At 35.5% G+C, this 21,002-nt stretch overlaps 1 protein-coding gene across 1 annotated transcript in view; it reads right to left on the bottom strand.

Moving 5' to 3' along the window:
- The window catches only part of fras1 (Fraser extracellular matrix complex subunit 1), a 127,940-nt gene that overhangs the window by 86,717 nt on the left and 20,221 nt on the right, over nucleotides 1-21,002 (bottom strand). The window contains exons 3-7 of the mRNA XM_067406034.1: nucleotides 6,124-6,231; nucleotides 5,658-5,750; nucleotides 5,063-5,222; nucleotides 3,078-3,211; nucleotides 2,772-2,855 (exon numbers count right to left, since the gene is read on the bottom strand). Of these exons, the coding sequence (XP_067262135.1) occupies nucleotides 2,772-2,855; nucleotides 3,078-3,211; nucleotides 5,063-5,222; nucleotides 5,658-5,750; nucleotides 6,124-6,231 (579 nt within the window). The remainder of the gene's footprint in view (nucleotides 1-2,771; nucleotides 2,856-3,077; nucleotides 3,212-5,062; nucleotides 5,223-5,657; nucleotides 5,751-6,123; nucleotides 6,232-21,002) is intronic.

The following is a 21,002-nucleotide window of genomic DNA, read 5'->3' as shown; positions in this document are numbered from 1 at the left end:
ATTTAAGAATGAATCACTAAAAAAAAAAAAAAAAGAAAACCTATATGATTCAACCATCATCTAAATATTCTATGTCTTGGATCTGGTGCTTTGACAACTGTATTATAGAGGAAGTGTTCTAAGAAGTTTCAACTCAAAATACCACACAGATCATTTATTATACCATGTTGTAAATACCCATTTTTGAGTGCATACTCCTGCCTGCATCAGATACTCTTCCAAATACTAACAAAACATCTGCTTGGTTGTGATTATCTTCTATATTGCGATCACAATAATGGACATTGCAGTTCTTCTTCATCATGAAAGTTTATTATCTGCATGCGTTTTAAAGCTATATCAGTTTAAACTTCTAATTTATCGTTTTCTGAGCGCACACATCTAAAGCACAAAGACAGATAGCCAGCTGTCAGACAGCATGTCTCGTACTTACTTACTTAACTTTATTTATTTATAAAGGGACCATGTACAATTTTTTACATAAATATTTCCATTCCATGCATTGTACCGGATTTAGCTAAAAGCTAATTTTCATCCGCAGTCCCCTGGCAGGTCAACATAAACAATAAAATAGAACACATAATACATAGATACAATAAAACATACATACACATACTATCAGGACAAAAATAAATAAATTAATTAATTAAACAGCAACCATGTCAATGTCTGCAAAGTTGATCCGATTTTAAAAAACGATTTTAACTTCAATTTAAAAAGACCAATAGATTTGCACCCTTTTATATCCTCTGGCAAAGCATTTAAGTGAGTAGTAGCTTTCACAGCAAAAGACGAAAGTCCAAAAGCAGAATGACGGAAAGGAAAAACACAATAACTTATAGATGATTATCTGGTAGATCTCACAGAATTATGACGAAAACTAACAGTCACAGAGTACAGAAGGGGCCAAACCATTTAAAATGTTAAGCATATAATTGTCATAACTCAAATATTTATGTTTCTCCAAGATGCTGTTTCTCCATCTAAAGTTTTTAAAGTCTGTTAATATAGGGATTTTAAAGGCTTAACCACAGTTTCACCAGCTTGACCCTAACATGTAAGACAGTATTAAATATGAGAAAGAATTGTAGCATTCATAAAGGTCTTGGCTATATCGATAGAAAGACTGTCTAATTTGTAAATTCGCTAAGTTATATTTAATATTCCTCACCATTTTCTTTATATGTTTTTTAAAACTAAGATTTGAGTCCAATATTACACTAAGATAATTGAACTCATTAACTATTTCTATATTTTCACCATTTATAAAAATACCAACATTAGGAGATTGAACCTTTGTTTTTGAGAAAAACATTATTTTTGTTTTACCAATATTCAAGCTAAGACACGATTGCTCCAGCCACTGCGTAATCCTTTCCACAGCAGCATGTAGCTTCTCAGCTGCTAACTCTGCTGTTCTCGCATGTGTAAAATTGACAGTATCATCAGCATACATTTGCACTTGTATCCCTTCACACTGTTGCGGGAGAACATTATCATAAAGACTGAATAATAAGGGACCTAACACTGATCTTTGGAGTACACCCACTTTTTATTGTTAGTTACAGGACTTAACCCCTTTAATTTTTTACACATTGTTCTCTATTTGATAAATATGAGGATATGCACGCTAGAGCGTCAGATGAGAACTGAAAGTTAAACAGTTTAGAAAGAAGAACTTCATAGTTAACTGTATCAAAGGCTTTACGCAGATCTAAAAATATAGCACCAACTAATCCTCCTTTGTCAACTTTAGATTTTATTTGCTCTATTAAATGTAAAGTAGCTGTTTCAGTAGAATAATTTACTCTGAAATCAAACTGCATACAGTGTAAACCAGACTTAACTGTGTTAAGCTAGGATGTCAGTTGTTCGTGAGTATTAAACTAACTTCTCTTTCATGTCTTATTGTGTTTAAACTGTCAAATACACACAAGGTTGTCAAAAACACACAAAGTTCACAAACACAGTTGGTTATGTCTGTGAACGTCAACAGCAGGGACAGAAATCGCATTTGTATATTAGCTCTGTGCCGTATTCCCTTAAAAAATAAAACTAATCCACTGCGTCTTCAGCAGCTCCGATGTCAGGAGTAAATAAAGACTGTTATGACTCTTATATCAAAAAACAAAACACCTCAATCGCTTATGAGACATTTTTGACGATTGACGTCGAGATAATGGCGGACTGTGTACAACTCGCTTAGGGCGGGGTCTATGCTAATACGGCAGTGTCTGTCAATAGTCGCCGTGGGCACCGTAATCTATCTTAAATATACAGTCAATTCATATAAATGTATAAGTTATGTATGAATATAAACTTGATTAGCTTTTAATTGTGCTATTATTTTCTTTTATTTTTACTGCTAATGATTTCTTTAATTTACTGCTATTTTTGTTTATTCACAGTTTTATTATGTAAATACAGCAGACTAAAAGTGCAGATTTAAAGAGAGCTAGCAGATGAAAAGTTATTTGAGGGAATAATGTATTATGTGTGAACAATGAAGGTAGGAACAAAAGATAACAAAAGGTAAAGAGAGAAATGTGGATAAATGAGTGAATCAGGCACATCACACACACCAGCTCTACCCTCAACCCATCTGCCACAATATGATTGATGAATACACTTTAACCCACACTTACCATCCCCTCCCTCAAAATGTCTCCCATAATACAGACATGCATTATCACATCTGTCACTCTCAATCTATCTCTGTCCTCAGATCTCTATGTATATTTTACCTTTCTCTAATCTGTTTTCTGGCTTACCTTGTACTCATTCCCGGCCTCCATGCAGGGATTTGGCTCACATTGAGGACAGCACTGTCCTGGCTGGACCACCAGATTCTCATTCTGCATATTAAACAAGTACATCAACATGCTGTTTTTAATAGCTAGAACAACTCTTTCAGTACATGATAACATTTGAACAGGGTTAATTAAACTAGTTTTAGAGATAAAGTAGAAGTTAACAGAAGTTTACACATCTAGACATGCATCGCTGTGTTTTGCCTTGACTATTACCATCAGATCAAAAACACAAAGCACATCTGACAGTTCAGGGTTATTACTGACCTCTTTGCATGTAACAGGCTGACACTCTGCAACCAGGCATTCAGTGCGGCCATTTCTGCATCTACACTTTGTACAGGGGCTGGAAGTCCATTCCACCCCATCTCTGTACTCACGGCCTTCCCAGGAGCATGAAGCTATGGAGTAGGAGAGAGATTTTAATAATTACAAAATTATACTAGAATCTCTGAAGGAAAAAACACATCATTGGTCTAAGACAGCAGAATAAATCCTCTTGGGACCCATATAGCTAAGAAAAGAAAGCCTTTTAAAAGCAATCAGCAAAACATTCATCTGAGGCAAACAGATGATTGCTAGTAACTTCACGAGGCATGACTTGCATGTAAAAACTGAAGTGTGCAATATGTGTGCTGCTAGTGACACCAAACAGAAAAAAAAAAAAAAAAAATGGCTGCTTTCAAACATGTTTTTAACAATACAACATGTCAGTCATTGTTTTGGGAAATTCATGCCCCGAATTTACACTATTGGTTGAGTCAATGCTATTATATCCACTCAAATAGATCACAAATGCATTTAAGACCACTACACACATCATCTTTAAAGTTGCAATGTAACAGAAGTAACACCAGATCAGTTTGTATCGTATTGTGACATACATTTGAGTGATACAGATTATCAAAAAAGAAAAAATGTAAGACGGTGACTTGATTCTTACTGACTTTGCCATACATTTATCAATGAGCAGATTTAAAGGTGCATTAGAATGGAAAATTTAATTTATCTTGGCATAGTTGAATAACAAGAGTTCAGTACATGGAAAAGACATGTTGAGTTTCAAACTCAATTGTTTCCTCCTTCTTATATAAATCTAATTTGTTTAAAAGACCTCTGAAGAACAGGCGAATCTCAACATAACACCGACTGTTACGTAACAGTCGCGATCATTAGTATGTACGCCCCCAATATTTGCATATGCCAGCTCATTTTCAAGGCATTAGACAAGGGCAGCCGGGATTAACGTCTGGATCATCAGACTAGGTAAGCAAGCAAGAACAATAGCGAAAAATGGCAGATGGAGCAATAATAACTGACATGATTCATGATTACATGATATTTTTAGTGATATTTGTAAATTGTCTTTCTAAATGTTTCGTTAGCATGTTGCTAATACTGTTAAATGTGGTTAAAGTTACCATCGTTTCTTACTGTATTCACGGAGACAAGACTGTCGTTATTTTCATTTTTTAAACACTAGCAGTCTGTATAATTTATAAACACAACTTCATTCTTTATAAATCTCTCCAACAGTGTGTAATGTTAGCTTTAGCCACGGAGCACTATCAAACTCATTCAGAATCAAATGTAAACATCCAAATAAATACCATACTTGCGCGATTAGATATGCTGCATGACGAACACTTTGTAAAGATCTATTTTGAGGGTTATATTAGCTGTGTGAACTTTGTTTATGCTGTTTAAGGCAGTCACGAGCTCGGGGGTGGGGACCACGAGAATTTAAAGGGGCCGCGCGCTAAATCGGTGCATATTTAATGATGCAATGAATAAAAAAAAATCGATGGGGTATTTTGAGCTGAAACTTCACAGACACATTCAGGGGACACCTTAGATTTATAGTACATCTTTTGAAAACGCGTTCTACGGCACCTTTAAATAAATAAACAAATGAATAAATATAGATATAAATAAGCCTATCCAGTGTATTTAGCCTATAGACACCAAAATAACATTTAAAATTAACTATAAAAATTAAATAAAAGGAAACAAGAAAATATTCATTTTTTTAATAAATAGTAAAATGAAATGGTAAAGATATGTGATGTGATGGGTTCTACAGGAAAGTAAATTCTTAAATACAATAGCACCATTTTTTTTTTTTTTTTTCATAATGTGAACGAACTGATTGACTGTAACTAGAAGAAACATTGGGAGAGAAAAGCAGTCACTTTCTCAAACAACATAGCATCCCATAAAAAAAAAAAAAAAAAAGTTGCAGCTTACTGTACCTCCATTATGAGCACATACAGGACAGCAATCTCCATCTGGGATAAAAGGACTCTGGTCTTTCCCACAACTAAGAGGAGGGCAATCACGTGGCCCACAGGTCACCTTCCCATGAGAACATGTGCACACCGAACATTTGGAATTACTCCATTGACTGTCATGCTGAGAGAGTGGGTAAAAGAGAGAGCGGTGGATCAGGACATGGTTGAAGAGACATGTTGATATAATTTCAGAAAAACATAAAATAGACTTAAACTGTTAACTGTAAATTTGTGCAAATATGCCATATATTACTTATTGTTTAGAGCCCCACTGCCAACACAGCTTGCTCCCCAAAGTAGATGCTACTTGACTTGGAAGCTACACTGCCAGAATCTTAAACAGAGCACCAAGTGGCTCTTTAGCAGGGGTGACTGGGACAAAAAAAGAAGCTTGCTCTGTCAGGGAAGAGTGGAACGCAAACAAGAAAGCTTTTGTGCATAAAACGAAGTAATCAACGAGCCGGGGGCTCGACCAGAAGTGGGAAGATTGGCTAAAGGACAGGATGAGGCTTACAGCATCTTTCATTGGAGTTGTGTCATAAGAAGTGTCACTTACCCCATAAACCATTCCTTCATGGTGACAGATGCCGGGCAACTGTGCAAAACATTCTGGACAGCACTTGTTGGGTGGGATTCTCAAGCGTTCACCCTTGGAAAACATCCAGAGAAACATTTCAAGAGATGCATTAGCATCCCAGAGATAGCTCTCAAGAATGAAAATACACTTCAGTGAAACTTTTACCAGGAGCAATGAGACATAATAAGGTATCAAAATTATTGGCTTTCGCGACAAGTTCCTTTAGGAACCAGGTTACATTGAATTATCTTTTAAATAGGTTTTGGTAGAACCCTCATCGTTCGAACCATTTATAACAGGGTTGTTAGTAATGGTTGCTTTTAATTGGACCAAAAGCATTAATGTTTAATTGGCCACTTTCATTCCTAGCTAACAATGCATTCATCTACCCAGGTACTATTATTGCCCTTTTTTAATGGCCTATGAGAAATTACTTTATTCTTACCCTCTGAAAGTCACATTGGGGATTTCGGCAGTGAGTGGGTTTGCAGATGACAATATCATTGTAGCAGATGCAGTCTTGACAGGTGTCAGGTTTCCATGATGTATTGTTCTATAACAGGAAAAAAGGTGCAAAGACATAAATCCATGCACACCAAATGCTGTCAACTCTCGGTTTATGGAACTTGCATTGGGAATGACACAACACTAAAAAGTAAAGCCTTGACAGTGATACAGCTGGAGATGAAAACATACAGTCAAAGAGATCAGAGTTCAAGCTCTAATAATGATTTCAAGAACACTCTCTCTACCCACTAAACATTCCCAATCAATTCCCATCAATTTTCAAATCAGCTTCAGAATATTTTTGTTATATTTGTTAGAAAGTCCTAACTGAAACCATCCAAACGAGGCCATTAGAAATAGTAAAGCTAGATTGCATTTAACCCCAGACATCCCGATTCCCTACAATAAAAGTTAAAGCATCAACAGACAAGACTAAAAGAGGTTGCTTTGGTATTTTAAGATGTATTAACAGTCTTGCCTGAGGGACCTACTGTTTTAAAAGGGTATCAGATGAACAGATAGGTAAAACAGAGGAGCCTCCTTTATGTCAGTGTAGTCTTTTCCCTGAGCTAATCCAAGAGAACCATGCTGGAGTCCGGATTTTTTTATTTTTTTTTTTAAACTTCAAGAAAGGTGAGGGTGAATGAAACATTGAAGTAGTCTTTTATTCAAGATGTTAACTTGACACCAAAAGCAACAATAATAACCGTTTATAAAATAAAGTAAAGACCACTGGTGACAGTTAGGAAATATTTGCATGCATTTATAAATGGTTTCATTAGATGTAACCTAACTGCAGTGCACATCAGTTTTTTCCTTCATACAACAAACACAGTGTGAGCAATGATCGGTTCTTTTTCCACACAAATTACTCTTATGAACAAGTTCTTTTTTAAAAATCAGTCAAAACAATTCCCACCACAACTACGCATTCACTCGTAAGTTGTTTGAATCAGATTCATTCAGTTAATCAGTCGTTCAGAGGAGTTTACAATGGAATCCCTCTCTAAATCACGAGTCAATTTTTGGTTGTGCTCAATTCAAACTGAACCAAGAATCTTTTTTAGTGATGTCACTAACCCGGGAAGAAACTTGTTGTAGTCCCTACCAGCCATTTGTTGAAGCCCTTAAACAGAAAGTTCTTTAAAAGAAAATATCTCCCTTTGCTTTGAACCCTCATCTGACACAGATCGGAATCGGAATTCTGATCGAAAAATCCACACATGATCCAATTTTTCCGCATCTGTTCTGAGCCACTTTGAAATGTGGTTTTAAATCAGATACACATCCGATATCCGGACATCTGACATATGTCTAAACACATATATCCGATTCTCGAACCAGAATGTGGAAACTTTATAGCTAAGAAAATGCGCACACAGAAACATTCAGGAGCATAAAAACTGTTTCAACCTCTGTCCTGTGAATTTTTAAAATAAAACAGCTTTGCTACTGAAAGCTACATTATAGTCTATTTCTCAGCAATGAGGTGATAACTCTGCTGTTTTTTGTAAATAAACTAGCAAACTTCACTATTACATACATACACAAGCAGGCAATTCACATTCACAATCTCTCTCTCTCTCTCTAATTCCTTCAAATTCATTCAAATAAATGAAATCTTACAGCGCTACTAAAATAATTCTAATCTGTATCCGTTCAGTCAGATTTTGTGCTGCAAACATCCATGACAGCTTTTAACTTATCCATGCTGGCAAATAATCATGGCCACTCGACATGAATTATAAAATAATTTTAGAACGGCCATTCAAAACCAGAGGGTCAACCATGTCGCATGATAAAGCGATAATGTAAACACAAATATTGGATACCAGTCATGTCTAAAGTGAATGTAAACAGGAAAAAAAATCTGATATGGTCAAAAGATCAGATCTGTGCATAAAGATTTGCAGTATAAACACAGCCTAACAATGACCGGGAACTCAGGCAAAGCGGAAAAAAGCAATGATTGAAAACGGAACCAAAACAGATCATAAACGTGACCATATATACACAAAACTTTGATTTGCTCTTACTGATCATAAATTCTGTACAGTTGTATTATAAATCACACACAGTGACAACTATCCTGAGGAGCCATCTTGTCAAACTGACATTTTGAGCAAGTGTTGATGGGTTGCACATTTCAGCACAGCACCTAGCCTCTGAAGTGACACTTTGCACAGATGTCTTAATGGGGAATGACCCCAGCGTGGCTTTGAATGGCCAACTTGGAAAGATCTGAGGACAGTCAATATCTCAGCAAACTGTCCATGGTATCCAGAGGCCCAGAGTGGTGATAGAAGCTCAGTTGTTAAGCGTTCTAAAAACACATCTCATGTGATGTATGGCATGCAGCACATTCAGCTAAAACCGTGAAAATGTAACATTGCACCAACATGGACCAATTTAGCCATGTCATGGGGAAAATAAGCGTTGAATACACTAAAGGCGCCCTAGAATTAAAAATTGAATTTATATTGGCATAGTTAAATAACAAGAGTTCAGTACATGGAAAAGACATACGCTGAGTTTCAAACTCCATTGTTTCCTCCTTCTTATATAAATCTCATTTGTTTAAAAGACCTCTGGAAAGCAGGCAAATCTCAACATAACACCGACTGTTATGTAACAGTCGGGATGTACGCCCCAATATTTGCATATGCCAGCTCATGATTGAGGCATTACAAAAGGGCAGAACGTCTGGATGTGCACTGCTGAATAATCAGACTAGGTAAGCAAGCATGGAAAACAGCGAAAAATGGCAGATGGAGCAATAATAACTGACATGATCCATGATTACATGATATTTTTAGTGATATTTGTAAATTGTCTTTCTAAATGTTTCGTTAGCATGTTGCTAATGTACTGTTAAATGTGGTTAAAGTTACCATTGTTTCTTACTGTATTCACAGAGACAAGAGCCGTCGTTATTTTCATTATTAAACACTTGCAGTCTGTATAATTCATAAACACAACTTCATTCTTTATAAATCTCTCCAACAGTGAAGTGTTAGCCAGTTAGCCACAGAGCACCATCAAACTCATTCAATATCAAATGTAAACACCCAAATAAATACAATACTCACATAATCCGACGCATGCATTCAGCATGCATGACGAACACTTTGTAAAGATCCATTTTGAGGGTTATATTAGCTGTGTAAACTTTGTTTATGCTGTTTAAGGCAAGCGCGAGCTCTGGGGGCGGAGAGCGCGCGATTTGAAGGGGCCACAACCTGAAATCGGCTCGTTTCTAATTATGCCCCAAAATAGGCAGTTAAAAAAAAATAAAAAAAAATCTATGGGGTATTTTAAGCTGAAACTTCACAGACACATTTAGGGAACACCTTAAACTTACATTACATCTTTTAAAAAAAGTTCTAGGGCACCTTTAATATGTTAAAGGTATAGTTCATCCAAAAATTAAAATATGTATTGTTCCGTGCACACAACATTCTTTGTTCTGTGAAACACAAAAGTTAGTTTTTGAAGAATATTGTGGTCACTCCTTTCCATTAAAGTAAAGTAAATGAGGACTGAGGCTGTCACACTTCAATTTAAAAGACAGAATTTGATAGAAATTGTGTTTTTGATCAGATATAAAAGAACCGCTAAAGAATTATTATTATAATTTCTAATTTAATCATAATTTGATAAACCTCTCTGTGGGACTTTACTCACAAAACGGCAGCTATTTCCTGACATCTTATCAAACCGATCAAAACACAATAAACTTTAATTAGTCTGGGCTAGTCTGAATCAACAGTCTGCACCTGAGGTGGAACTAAGAATCAAAACTCCTGCTTCTTGCTCACTGAGATTATGTTTCTATTGCATAATGGGTTACATGAGTAAGCAAGGCCCTGAAGTTTTGAATATTAATTTTGGTAATGACAGAGAGATTGCTTCTCCAGCAGATTTTAGGAGCAATTTAAGCAAGCAACACAATTAAGATAATGACATTTTTGTCAACTGAACAATTTAGGCCACAAAAATGTGTGCTCCAAGCACAACAGTAATACAAAGGAAATGACAACAGTCTATGACTGTCTAATGAAATTAAATATTGAAGCTATTTGTGAAGGAAAAGCTCTGACATTTCAGCTATCACAAAACATTTCCATGAGGAGCAACACTGTTACTTAAATTTCTAATCAGCTGTATACTGCATTTCAAATGTTATGATGCATTTATACAGTTGTTATAGTTAACGAAAACCCAAACTATTAACTATTTTTGGTCATTGAAATAAAGCTGAAATAAAATAAAATATAATATAATTAAAATATATGAACAACTTAAGACTTAAAAAATATAAACAAAAATTAAAAAATGATTATTTTACGTTATTGTTAGCAAGATATTTTTAAAATCTATGCAGGTTAACCTTTAAATGTTCTTTGTAAACATGCCTTTATTATGTTTTTAATTGGCAATAATAACTGGAAACTATACACGTTATAACTATGTAACGCCATGACAGCTATAAATTCCTAAAAACACTTTTTCTGGAATGTAATAATAATAATATTTATATTAGTGTGCCTTTCTCAATCTCAAACTCAAAGCGCTAATGTGATGACATATGTTAGTTTTTTTTTACAATTTCCAACTCATTACAACTAAGTTTTTCAAGACTGACACTTAAAAATGCCTGAATTTAATTGCATTATATTACAAAACATCAAACCATTTACATTTTTTCACATTTTTGTATAGTAAGTCCTAGCAGAGCAAGCTCAGTGCAGCAGTTCAATGTAGTTACAATGAACATTTTCCAAGTTTTTCATTCAGATAATATTTTGTCTTAAATGTAAATCCTTATAAACACTAAAGTTGAGGTTCTTCTAAAGGTGGTTTTGCAGGCACGTACACATCAGAGAATGGGTATCCCTGTCACAAAGCTATTTGGTTGATAAATTGGATTGACTAAAACACAAAGTAAGCTTGAATGAACACCGGCCCCGCTTCGAACAACGTATGAGAAGAATCGACAAATAAGGACACTTGTTGGTGAAGCTAAAGATAGGTCTGGATCTGGTCCAATAGAAATGTTTAAGCTAAGCTAAGCTAAGCATACTGTGGGGAAGGTATACCTGCACAATCTCCAGAGCACACAAGAGTTTGTGTGACAGAACATATTTGATAAATCAGCTGAGGAAGTAATGAGACATATTTGGTGGACCACTCAGGTGCAATTCAGATACACACCATTAGCCACAGACAAATGGTCTCTTGTGTGCACTAGATGATTCGAGACTGTCTATAGTGAAGAAAACAATTTATCTTCTGTTTCTGTGTCATTCTAAAGTATCATGTGACTTTCTACGCAAAGAAAGTAATAACAGCAGTGGATATTTAAATGGAGTTTAAAAATTATCTGGGTGAAAGCATCACATTAAAAGCTTAAAACCCTCAAGGTCACGTGTAAATGTTCCTATTTCAATTCTATATGCTAGTAGCCAAGCAAGCAGAAGGTAATTGAGTCCAAATTGAGCTGGCCTTGATTTAGGCAGTAAAAGATCAGCCAGAACCGAACCACTGCAAAGACTAATTCAATTAGAGAATGTGTTAAATCATGTCCCCAGCCAATTGAGTCCAGTAAAGCAGGCTGACGGCCATAGTTACAACCAGTGAAACTTAAGCTACAGTATGAGAAGTCTTAAGATAAGAAAACACATCCTACATTGTTTACATGTAGGATATTAGTCATGAAGGATGACAAAGCAGCTAGAGAAACTGTAAAATGTTGTAACTGTTCCAAAATATAAGCATTCCAGTACATTATTTTTTATGCCTTGCAAACTTAAATGTTTGGTTTTCTGTGATGTATTCCACATTGTTGCTGCACATTCTTCTGATTTGTCACCACCAAGATAATCTAGCTGGATAACAAACTGTATATGAGGTTTTGTCGAATTACTCTCTTGAAAACATCAGCAAAAATGTGTTGCAATGTTTTGCATTGTCTTCATTGCAGATGTATGCTACCATTCAAAGCTGCCAAGGTACCATTTATTTAATAAGAAATACAGTAAAAAACAGTAATATTGTGAAATATTATTACAATTTAAAATAATTAAAATACCATTACTCCAGTCTTCAGTGTCACATAATCCTTCAGAAATCATTCTAATATGCTGATTTGGTGCACAAGAAACATTGCTTATCAGTTTTGAAAACTGCTGCTTAATATTTTTGTGAAAACTGTGATACCGTTTTGAAGAACAGAAAGATCAAAAGAACAGAATTTATTTGCAATAGAAACCTTTAACATTATAAATGCCTTTACCTTTGATCAATTTAATGTGGCTTTTCAGAAAAAGAAACCTAATCACAAACTTTTGAATGATAGTTTATAATGTCCATTTTATTGTTGTTAAATAAATAAATAAATAAATTCCTCTCATAAAATATGGTGCTAATAAAACAAAACATCAAGGATCACCATGATAAAAAAAACCCAGTTGTTCACAAGTGCAGTAAAAATAAACATAGATTCATTACTGTTCTGTTACAAAACCTCGTCTCTGACATTCCTGGGCAGAGTGGCCATATGTGAAAAGAGCCCTGGGTGACCCTCTCTTTACTAACAACATGATGCAAAATGCATGAAGGACATCTGGCACCATGTTTCAGGAAAGTATGGCATGTTAAAGACACAGCGCTATGTCTGCTGTTCCTTTGCATAAATCTGGGCTCGAATACATTCAAATGTATTCCGTTTCTGCACTTCAGTTGCCTTCTACATAACTTCTTTCTTATGCCAGCCAAGCATTATTATATGCAAATTTCTTGCAAGGCAAGCGGTGAGACTAAAAGGTTGCCAAAAAAAAAAAGGATGTCTGAATCTATTTGTCACTGCACAAATATGCTCAAATGGTCACATCTTGTTTAGGGAAATTAAAGCAGGATGAAACATCTTAAAAACATTGAGGGGAGAAGTTATACAACTATATAGCATGTTCTAATTATGCTTGCCTTTTGAATTAAAACTAATCTAAATGCCCCAGTGGATTTTTTTTCTCACATTGTTATTTTTAATAAGTCTGTACTGTTCGTCCATTCCAGAGCAAATGTGATAATTACTGCAACGAAGAGAGGTGTATCTCATATGGAAAGCTGAACATGAATCTTCCCTCATCTCCACTACCCAATGTGAACACAATTTTCCATGTGCAGTTTAAAATCCTCTGGTCTCCATTGTAAACACTGAAATTATGACTATAAAACGGAGGCTGTCAAGACATGTACTTAGTTTAGCTCCAACATAAAAAAGAAACCAATAAATGATAGCTTCACCTTTATGTTGTGCTGCTCTATTCCCACTCACATCTATAACTGCATTTGGAAATTTCCGATAGTAAATGACTTGGAAACCTCTTGAGCACAATAATCATCACTGATAACAGCTCTGATGTCTATGAAGGAAAATAACAAGCATGACTATCATTAAAAAACAACATTTCATCATTAGTGTCATTCTTTTTAGAAAAAAAAAAAAGGATAAATGTGGCTGTTTCTTGAAAGCCATTCAGAATTTGACTCAACACTTTTAACAGAGCCAGATGTCTCATGGACATTTTAGTTGATTGCATTCAAATAATATGATACATTATTGCAGAAAGCAGCTTTCAGTTTGACTGGAGGGAAGCTGAATAATGGAGCCATTGAAATACTTGGTGTGTGTTAAGATTTAAGTAGAGACAATAAGGCCCGGGTTTCACAGAAAAGGCTTAGATTAAGCCAGGATTAGGCCTTAGTTCAATTAGGGCATTTAAGTAGCTTTTTATAAATGTGCCTTAAAAAAAATATTACTGGTGTGCATCTTGAGACAAAAGAATTGCACTGCCATATTTTAAGACATATCTGAGTTAAAGCAGTTCAAACATGCACCGGGGGTAAGTGTTAGAAGATAAAAAGACAATGATGTAATGAAAGTGAAGAGGAAATTAAGGAAAAGGAACACGATCAAACATTTTTAGATACACTCCTCTAGATGTGGTCAAACACCATGACCAGTGCAGACAGATTTTTCAATTATTCACCATTTCTGTCTTACAGCTCTTTCATAAAAAAAAAAAACAAAAAAAAAAAGATGAAAAATATGAGCTTAAACTTGTGGTGAAAACATTAAAATATTAAATGCAGGGTATGGTGATTTGGTTAAAAAATTGTCTTTTTCTTATGCTGGTTGCAATTCTCTTCACATGATAGCAATCACTAAGTTAAGTGGTCTAAATGTAATTATATGTATATATATATCAACTGTGGAAGCCGTAGGATCATAAAATGTCTCTCCGAGTGCAAAGATACGATGTCCTACCTGCCTGTCAATGCATGTATTTCCATAGCTCAGCGTGTTTCATGCTATACACATAGGCATCAGTCTCCTAAAATGAACTACCCTACCTTTAACTATATCCACGCCCCTAATGAAGTGCAATATGGCTTTATTCTGTCAGCAATGCTTTATTTACATTACCAGATGATTTCTACATGATTTTCACATTATTTGTACAACCTTAATACAAACTACAAAGAGTTTGTGCCACTTCAGTCATCCAGGGTACAACAATGACATTTCTCAAAAAATCAAAGTTCACTTCACCTCAATGAGTACTTCTGTCCTACACACCTATTGAATTATTAATGCTAAAAACCTTTAAAGACAACAGGGAAAACAACACCACTGCACTCTAGCCAGGTAAATCTGTTCACCTGCACTCTGCCTATGTAAACAAAATGCTGTCTGGAAAGCTCAGGTACTGAAAGAGTGATGGTAAATTATTTACAAAAACTGGATTTGTGGAAAACCTGTTCTTAGGGCGAGATCAGTCAAACAATGTGGGAGATTTGCTATGAAAAAGGAACCTCTTTGCTGTTTCTGACACTGAAGAATGTGGGCAGTGTGTTAATGGTTAACATTTATGTGCTGGATGGTTGATCAAACAGATTTATACCAACAGGGGAGTCCACTCACTCTTATCTTGGTCAATTATTTTGCTTGCAAATATAAAATTAGTCACAGATACAGTTTTTGCCTACATGCACAATTGGAATGTTTGTGGTATAAGATTTTTAAAATGTTTTTCAAACATGTTTTACTATTTTAAATAACTGTTTTCTATTTTACTATATATTTTAAAATGTAATTTATTCCTGTGATGGCAAAGCTGAATTTTCAGCATCATTACCCCAGTCTTCAGTGTCACATGATCCTTCAGAAATCATTTTTATATGCTGATTTGCTGCTCAAGAAGTAGTTCTTATTATTATTATCATTGTTGAAAACAGTTGTGCTGCTCAATATTTTTTTTAGAAGCCATGATACATTTATTTTCAGGATTCTTTGATCAATTTATATGATATAGAATTTTTTTGTAAATGCTGTCAGTGACTTACTGTCCCCAAACGTTTGAATTGTTTTGGATGAATAAACTAAAACTAATTGTATTAAAAAACAAAAAGGACATGTTGGAGACTCATCAATGCTGTTTAAAAAGTGGATGTGCAGAGGTCTGCAATTGCAATAGAAATGCCAATGGCAGATTCAATTAAAGAAGAAAAAAAATCTATTTTTAAAAGTAAATGCCTGACAAAGCTCTTAAAATGTAAAAAAAAAAAACTTTTAAAAGTTTTGCAAGCTATGACAGTGCGCAGCATATTCTGTGGGGTGTTTATGTATTATATATTAAAATAAAAAACTATAAAATAAACAAATAAAACCTCTGCTGCCCTAGACTATTGACTAAAATGCAGCCTTAGACTATGGTCTGTGTAAACAGTGCTCTGTCAAGGAACATTGTGCGTGGGTATCGATTTACTTCTCATCTGGTATACTGCCATTTTTGTGAATCAAAAGATTTCATATTTGTACTTAATCAATATTTTCTGGAACAGGTTGTTGTCCTTCAATGTTTTATAGAGCTGCAGCCACATATAAAGCTCTCAAGTGTTACATGTTTTTGCTGTTTGTAGGTCAATGCCACTATAATAACATTTGAGACTTTCACCTTTGCCAAACTAGACTCAAGTTGAAAATAATAATGTTGATACTGCAACCTGTACGCATTATCACTGGAACAGTATACCTGAGGGGTAGACTGTGGACCAGGACTGGGCCATGGGTGGAAATGAGGATGTATGGATTACAAATTGCTCAAAGCTTTGACAGCTTTAGAGGCCAGCAGGAACCCATCAGAGCAAGCAGGTCATAAGCAGGCTGACTGTGAGGAAAAAACTGCAGTCAATCACAAAAACCTTTTGAGCGACACTCAAGAGGTCTGCGGCTGAGCCAAACCCCACTGAGGGCTGGAGAGCTGGAGACAGATGGATGTCAAATTTGGAGGACAACTGCACTGAGCCTATCTCTGCTCCCTTCAGATTCAACAGAAGGACTGGAAGGGGAGCTAGACATTTTACAAAAAAGGCCTGTACTAAGAGGATTATAAGCATATGTTTGGGATTAAAAAGGCTACTCCAGGTCATTGGTACAATTCACTTTTTCACTGCTGAAATACAGGTTGTTCCAGAGAAAACTAACAAGAATAGATTGTTAATCAGTATTGCTCCTAGAAGCTAAGTCCTCATGCATAAAAGTTTGCATACAACAGCAGAATTTGTGTAACAAAAAGATGTTACAGGCTGTCAGTCTGCAACACATTTATGTAGTTTGTTCAAAAACAAAACAAAACAAAAGCAAAACAAAAAACAAAATGTAATCAAAAACAGCAAAATAAAATAAAAAAAGTAAAACGAAGCAAAACAAAAATGAAATGAGAAACGAAAAACAAAATGAGAAATGAAACAAAACAAGAAACAAAATTAAATGAAATAAAAAAATCCTCACCAATCCCTTTTTGGGTGATCCTTTGCAGTTCTGCATCCAGTATTACAGTATTACAAGACAAACCTTTGTAGGACTGCACAGTACTGTAACGATCAACGAATCCAAACATTGTCATTGAGCTTCATTATACCATTGGCCTGGTTCTATCACCATATGTGGCAAGCAATTTCTTCTCTCTCGCTCTTTCTGGATATGAGGAGCTGGAATTTGAGAGTTCAATGAATAAAAGATGATACGCACAGCTTGAGTTTGAAGTCAGTTACCAATACTACTCTCTGATAAATTGTAAGAATCATAGCCCAGCATGACTCAGAGCCATGTTGGTCAAAGCTATTTGTGCATTGTTTATTAACTGTACACAGATGAAATTAAAGTGATATCTATTGACAAAAGTAAACATTCAATTCATTCTTTAGTGCTTTAGGTGCAACATGTGTCCCGTGAATTTTGCTGACCACATTTACCATTGTGATTGCTTTTTGATCATGACCTGCACATTACAGAGGCATTCGATTATTTCATTTCTATCCACGGCAAGCTAAAATACTGACAACAGTGATTGTGTGCATGGTCAAATGTTTGTGAAGATATGCACATTTCCAAGAAAAGTTTGATATTTAAACTTTAAAATTATGTGCAAAAGAAATAGGATACATTCCTTTTGAAGGCCGTTTTGTACATATAAAACATTTATACAAAAGGCCCCTGAACTTGTGCCTCAGAAGTTCCATGTACACTTGGAATTACTGCTATTTGCCCTGAAAAGCGAGTGTATAACAAATTTCATAAATATCTGAGTAGGTATTCAGAGAGCTGGTGATTTTTCTGCTATAGTATTCCACAGTAATCAGTTTTTTTCCTCTAACTACACATCTCCCTGGAGGTTTAAAATGATTGTGAAACCTTTTCTTTTAACTTTCCGTGGCATTTGTGGATGCTGAACATAGACCAACCTGATTGTACAAGGACGGCAGTCTTGATGGGGCAAATGCATTTGCAGTGACAGGAGTATGTGTGCATGTAACACAACAGCTGTGCACTCAGGTCCTGAAGAATTCAGGTACACAATTAAAGATTTCCGTAGGCTGTTCTTTAGTGAGCCCTCGTAAATCTGTGCCAACATTCATAGGCAGATGGATTAAGGAATGTAAAATGAAGAAAACGGAACAGGGTTGCCATTAACCCTTAAAGGATTAGTTCACTTTCAAATAAACTGATGAGTCGCATCAGTTACACTTTTTCCGTAAGCTGAATAGGGAAGGCGTAGGACGTAGCTAAGCTTTTTGAACTGCAAGAGTTTTACACTTTTTTCGTACGTTGAATATGGAAGATATTTTACTTCATACTTTGTTAAATATGGATATTGTTTTACACAAACGCGTCACTTCACTTCAGAAGGGCTTCATTAACCCGTCCGGAGCTGTGTGGAGTACGTTTATGATGGAGGAATGTGGATGGAAGCACTTTCTTCAGCTCATACTCATGGGTTCCGTTCACTCCCATTATAAACCTTGGATGCGTCAGGATATTTATTAAAATATCTCAGATTGTGTTCATTAGAAAAAAGAAAGTCATATACTGTACACCTAGGATGGCTTGAGGGTGAGTAAAGCTTGGGGTAAATTTCATTTGAAAGTGAACTAATCCTTTAATGACTAATTTCATATTTTATTTTCAATAATATTTCAATAATAATATTTTTTCATTACAAAAACATCAATTCACCAGTTGCAATGTGTGCCATCTTTAAAACTGCTTTCTGCAAAAAAAAATTATAGAACATAATTAAAAGAGAGTGAACAAAATTAGTATATATGATAAATCAGTTGTATGTTCTTAAATATGAAACTCAAGCATTAAAAGTTAACATTAAGTATAATATATATATATATATTTTTTTTTTTTTTTTTTTTTTTTTCCTTCCATTCTTGGGAATAATAATAATAATATGCAATTTAATTTAACCTGAGGATGGTAAAAGGCAGGTAAGTAAAGCAAGTTTTCCCACACTCTAAATCTTAGATGGGTAATGATGGCCCAAGAACATGCCAGACTGGCACTGAATGGCACACTCATTCCCTTCCCATTACAGTGCATTATCCTGCAGGAACAGAGCCTTATGGACAGAGAAGAGTTTGGTTTCAATCAATTTGTCAGTCTGGAAATATAAGAATGGACTGACTAAGGTATCTCCTGAATGCTTTATAGCTTGCTGCCCAGTTTTTCTCAAAGTTTACAAGTCTGAGGGGTAGGTTTAACAATTTAAGACGATGTTTTCAAAGATGGCTTTGAGTCTCCACAGTCTGAGCCGAACGCAGCTATTTCAATCAGTCCTCTCCCCTCCCAGTCTTTAAAAGGTCAGGCCAAAATCAATACCGCCTAACACCCTATCCAAGCGAGCAATAAGAAAAAAGAAAATAAAAAAAGATGTAGCTGTCATATATATTAATGTATTTGCAATTTCCATTTGGTAGTATTGACATTAAAGCACGAGCTGAGCACATGCACTTTTGCAGGAATGATGCTTTACCTACACCGTCCAGATTGCTAAAGCAGGTGTTCTGTTATATTTAATTCAGTCCCATCCGAATTTAGTAAACCCTATGATACTCCTATTACTATCCGGAGATTATTTTTGCATACTGGCTTTGAATGCATCAGAAAAACAGCTGACCCTGGCGCCACGGCAGGAAATATGCTTCTATTTTAACTGTGTTGAAACTGTATATTGAGTGAAAATAATACAGCATTAATCCTAAATCCCCATTCCTACGCTATATACATAAAATTTAGTCTAACTAAAAGTACTCTATTACTTATTGTTGTATGTGCATACTGTATATACTGCATTCCAGAAACACTCGTGCCCTCTGAATAACAGCAGCACATGTATAGCATTCCACTCATTGATTGCTGGGTGCCAGCAGACTAATGACTGTACTGAGGTCGCCATGGATTGGCCTATATTTGAAAGGTAAATATGATACTACCGGCCAGCTATTTGTGACTCCATAAAGAAAACAGCTAACACTTATATGCCTCAGATGCCTTGTGCTGTATTCAGGGTCCAGTGCAACAGTAATACTGCATGCTTGCTTCAAACGGCATTTCTAAATAAGAGATTGCGTACATGGAAGAGCTATAAAAAGAGCAAAATATCAGCATACATTAGGACTTATCAAATATAAAAATCCTTCTAGGGTGTATGTGGTTTTATAATCAATAACCCAAAAGAGAGATTCGTTTCAAAAAAGAAACTAATCTTAAATATGCTAAAAGCATTTTTTTTCAGGGCGGAAAACTCTGAACTCAAGGAGAAAACAGAGCTGGAGGAGATGTCATTCTGGTGTAACACTGAAAGACAAGTTCCTGTCTACTTTGCCCTGAGCGAAAACCTCAGAGATAGTCAGGTACTTAAGGGAATAGGAACTAGGAGCATTAGCAATGCTAAAGATGTAAATAATGGGAATGTGTTGGTGGAGCTGAGCCAAAGGCTACAGTGCACTAACATCCAGTCTGAGCAATACTCACTATCATACTTCTAGCATTAATATCAAACAAACTATTCAAGCAATACCATATAAATTTTCTCTTGCAAAAGTCACACCATGCCCTCACACAGTGTAGCTCAGTGGGTGAAGGTGAAAATCCATACAGGAGACATTATAGCTTAACTATAAGTAAACTTGCATAACTTAAAGGAACAACAGCCCACACAAACATTACAAACTCGGGTTGTCTTTAAATCATTTCTCATGATTGAGACTATACAAACGACACCGACCTCTATTTTCTCTAACCCTCTGGGACATGAAATTTCATCTCACTATAAACCTAAAAGGGAAAGATCCCCCTCACCCGTATGTTGTTTCAAACCTTTACGACTTGTGAAACAGAAAAGACGAAAAGCCATTTAAACAGGAAAAGTCATCCGATTGACATGTACAACAAGTCCACATGTC

This window comes from Chanodichthys erythropterus, chromosome 13, assembly GCF_024489055.1.
Source record: "Chanodichthys erythropterus isolate Z2021 chromosome 13, ASM2448905v1, whole genome shotgun sequence".
NCBI lineage: Eukaryota > Metazoa > Chordata > Actinopteri > Cypriniformes > Xenocyprididae > Chanodichthys > Chanodichthys erythropterus.
Note: the sequence above shows the minus strand (reverse complement) of the source record. Positions and strands in the feature narration are given on the sequence as shown.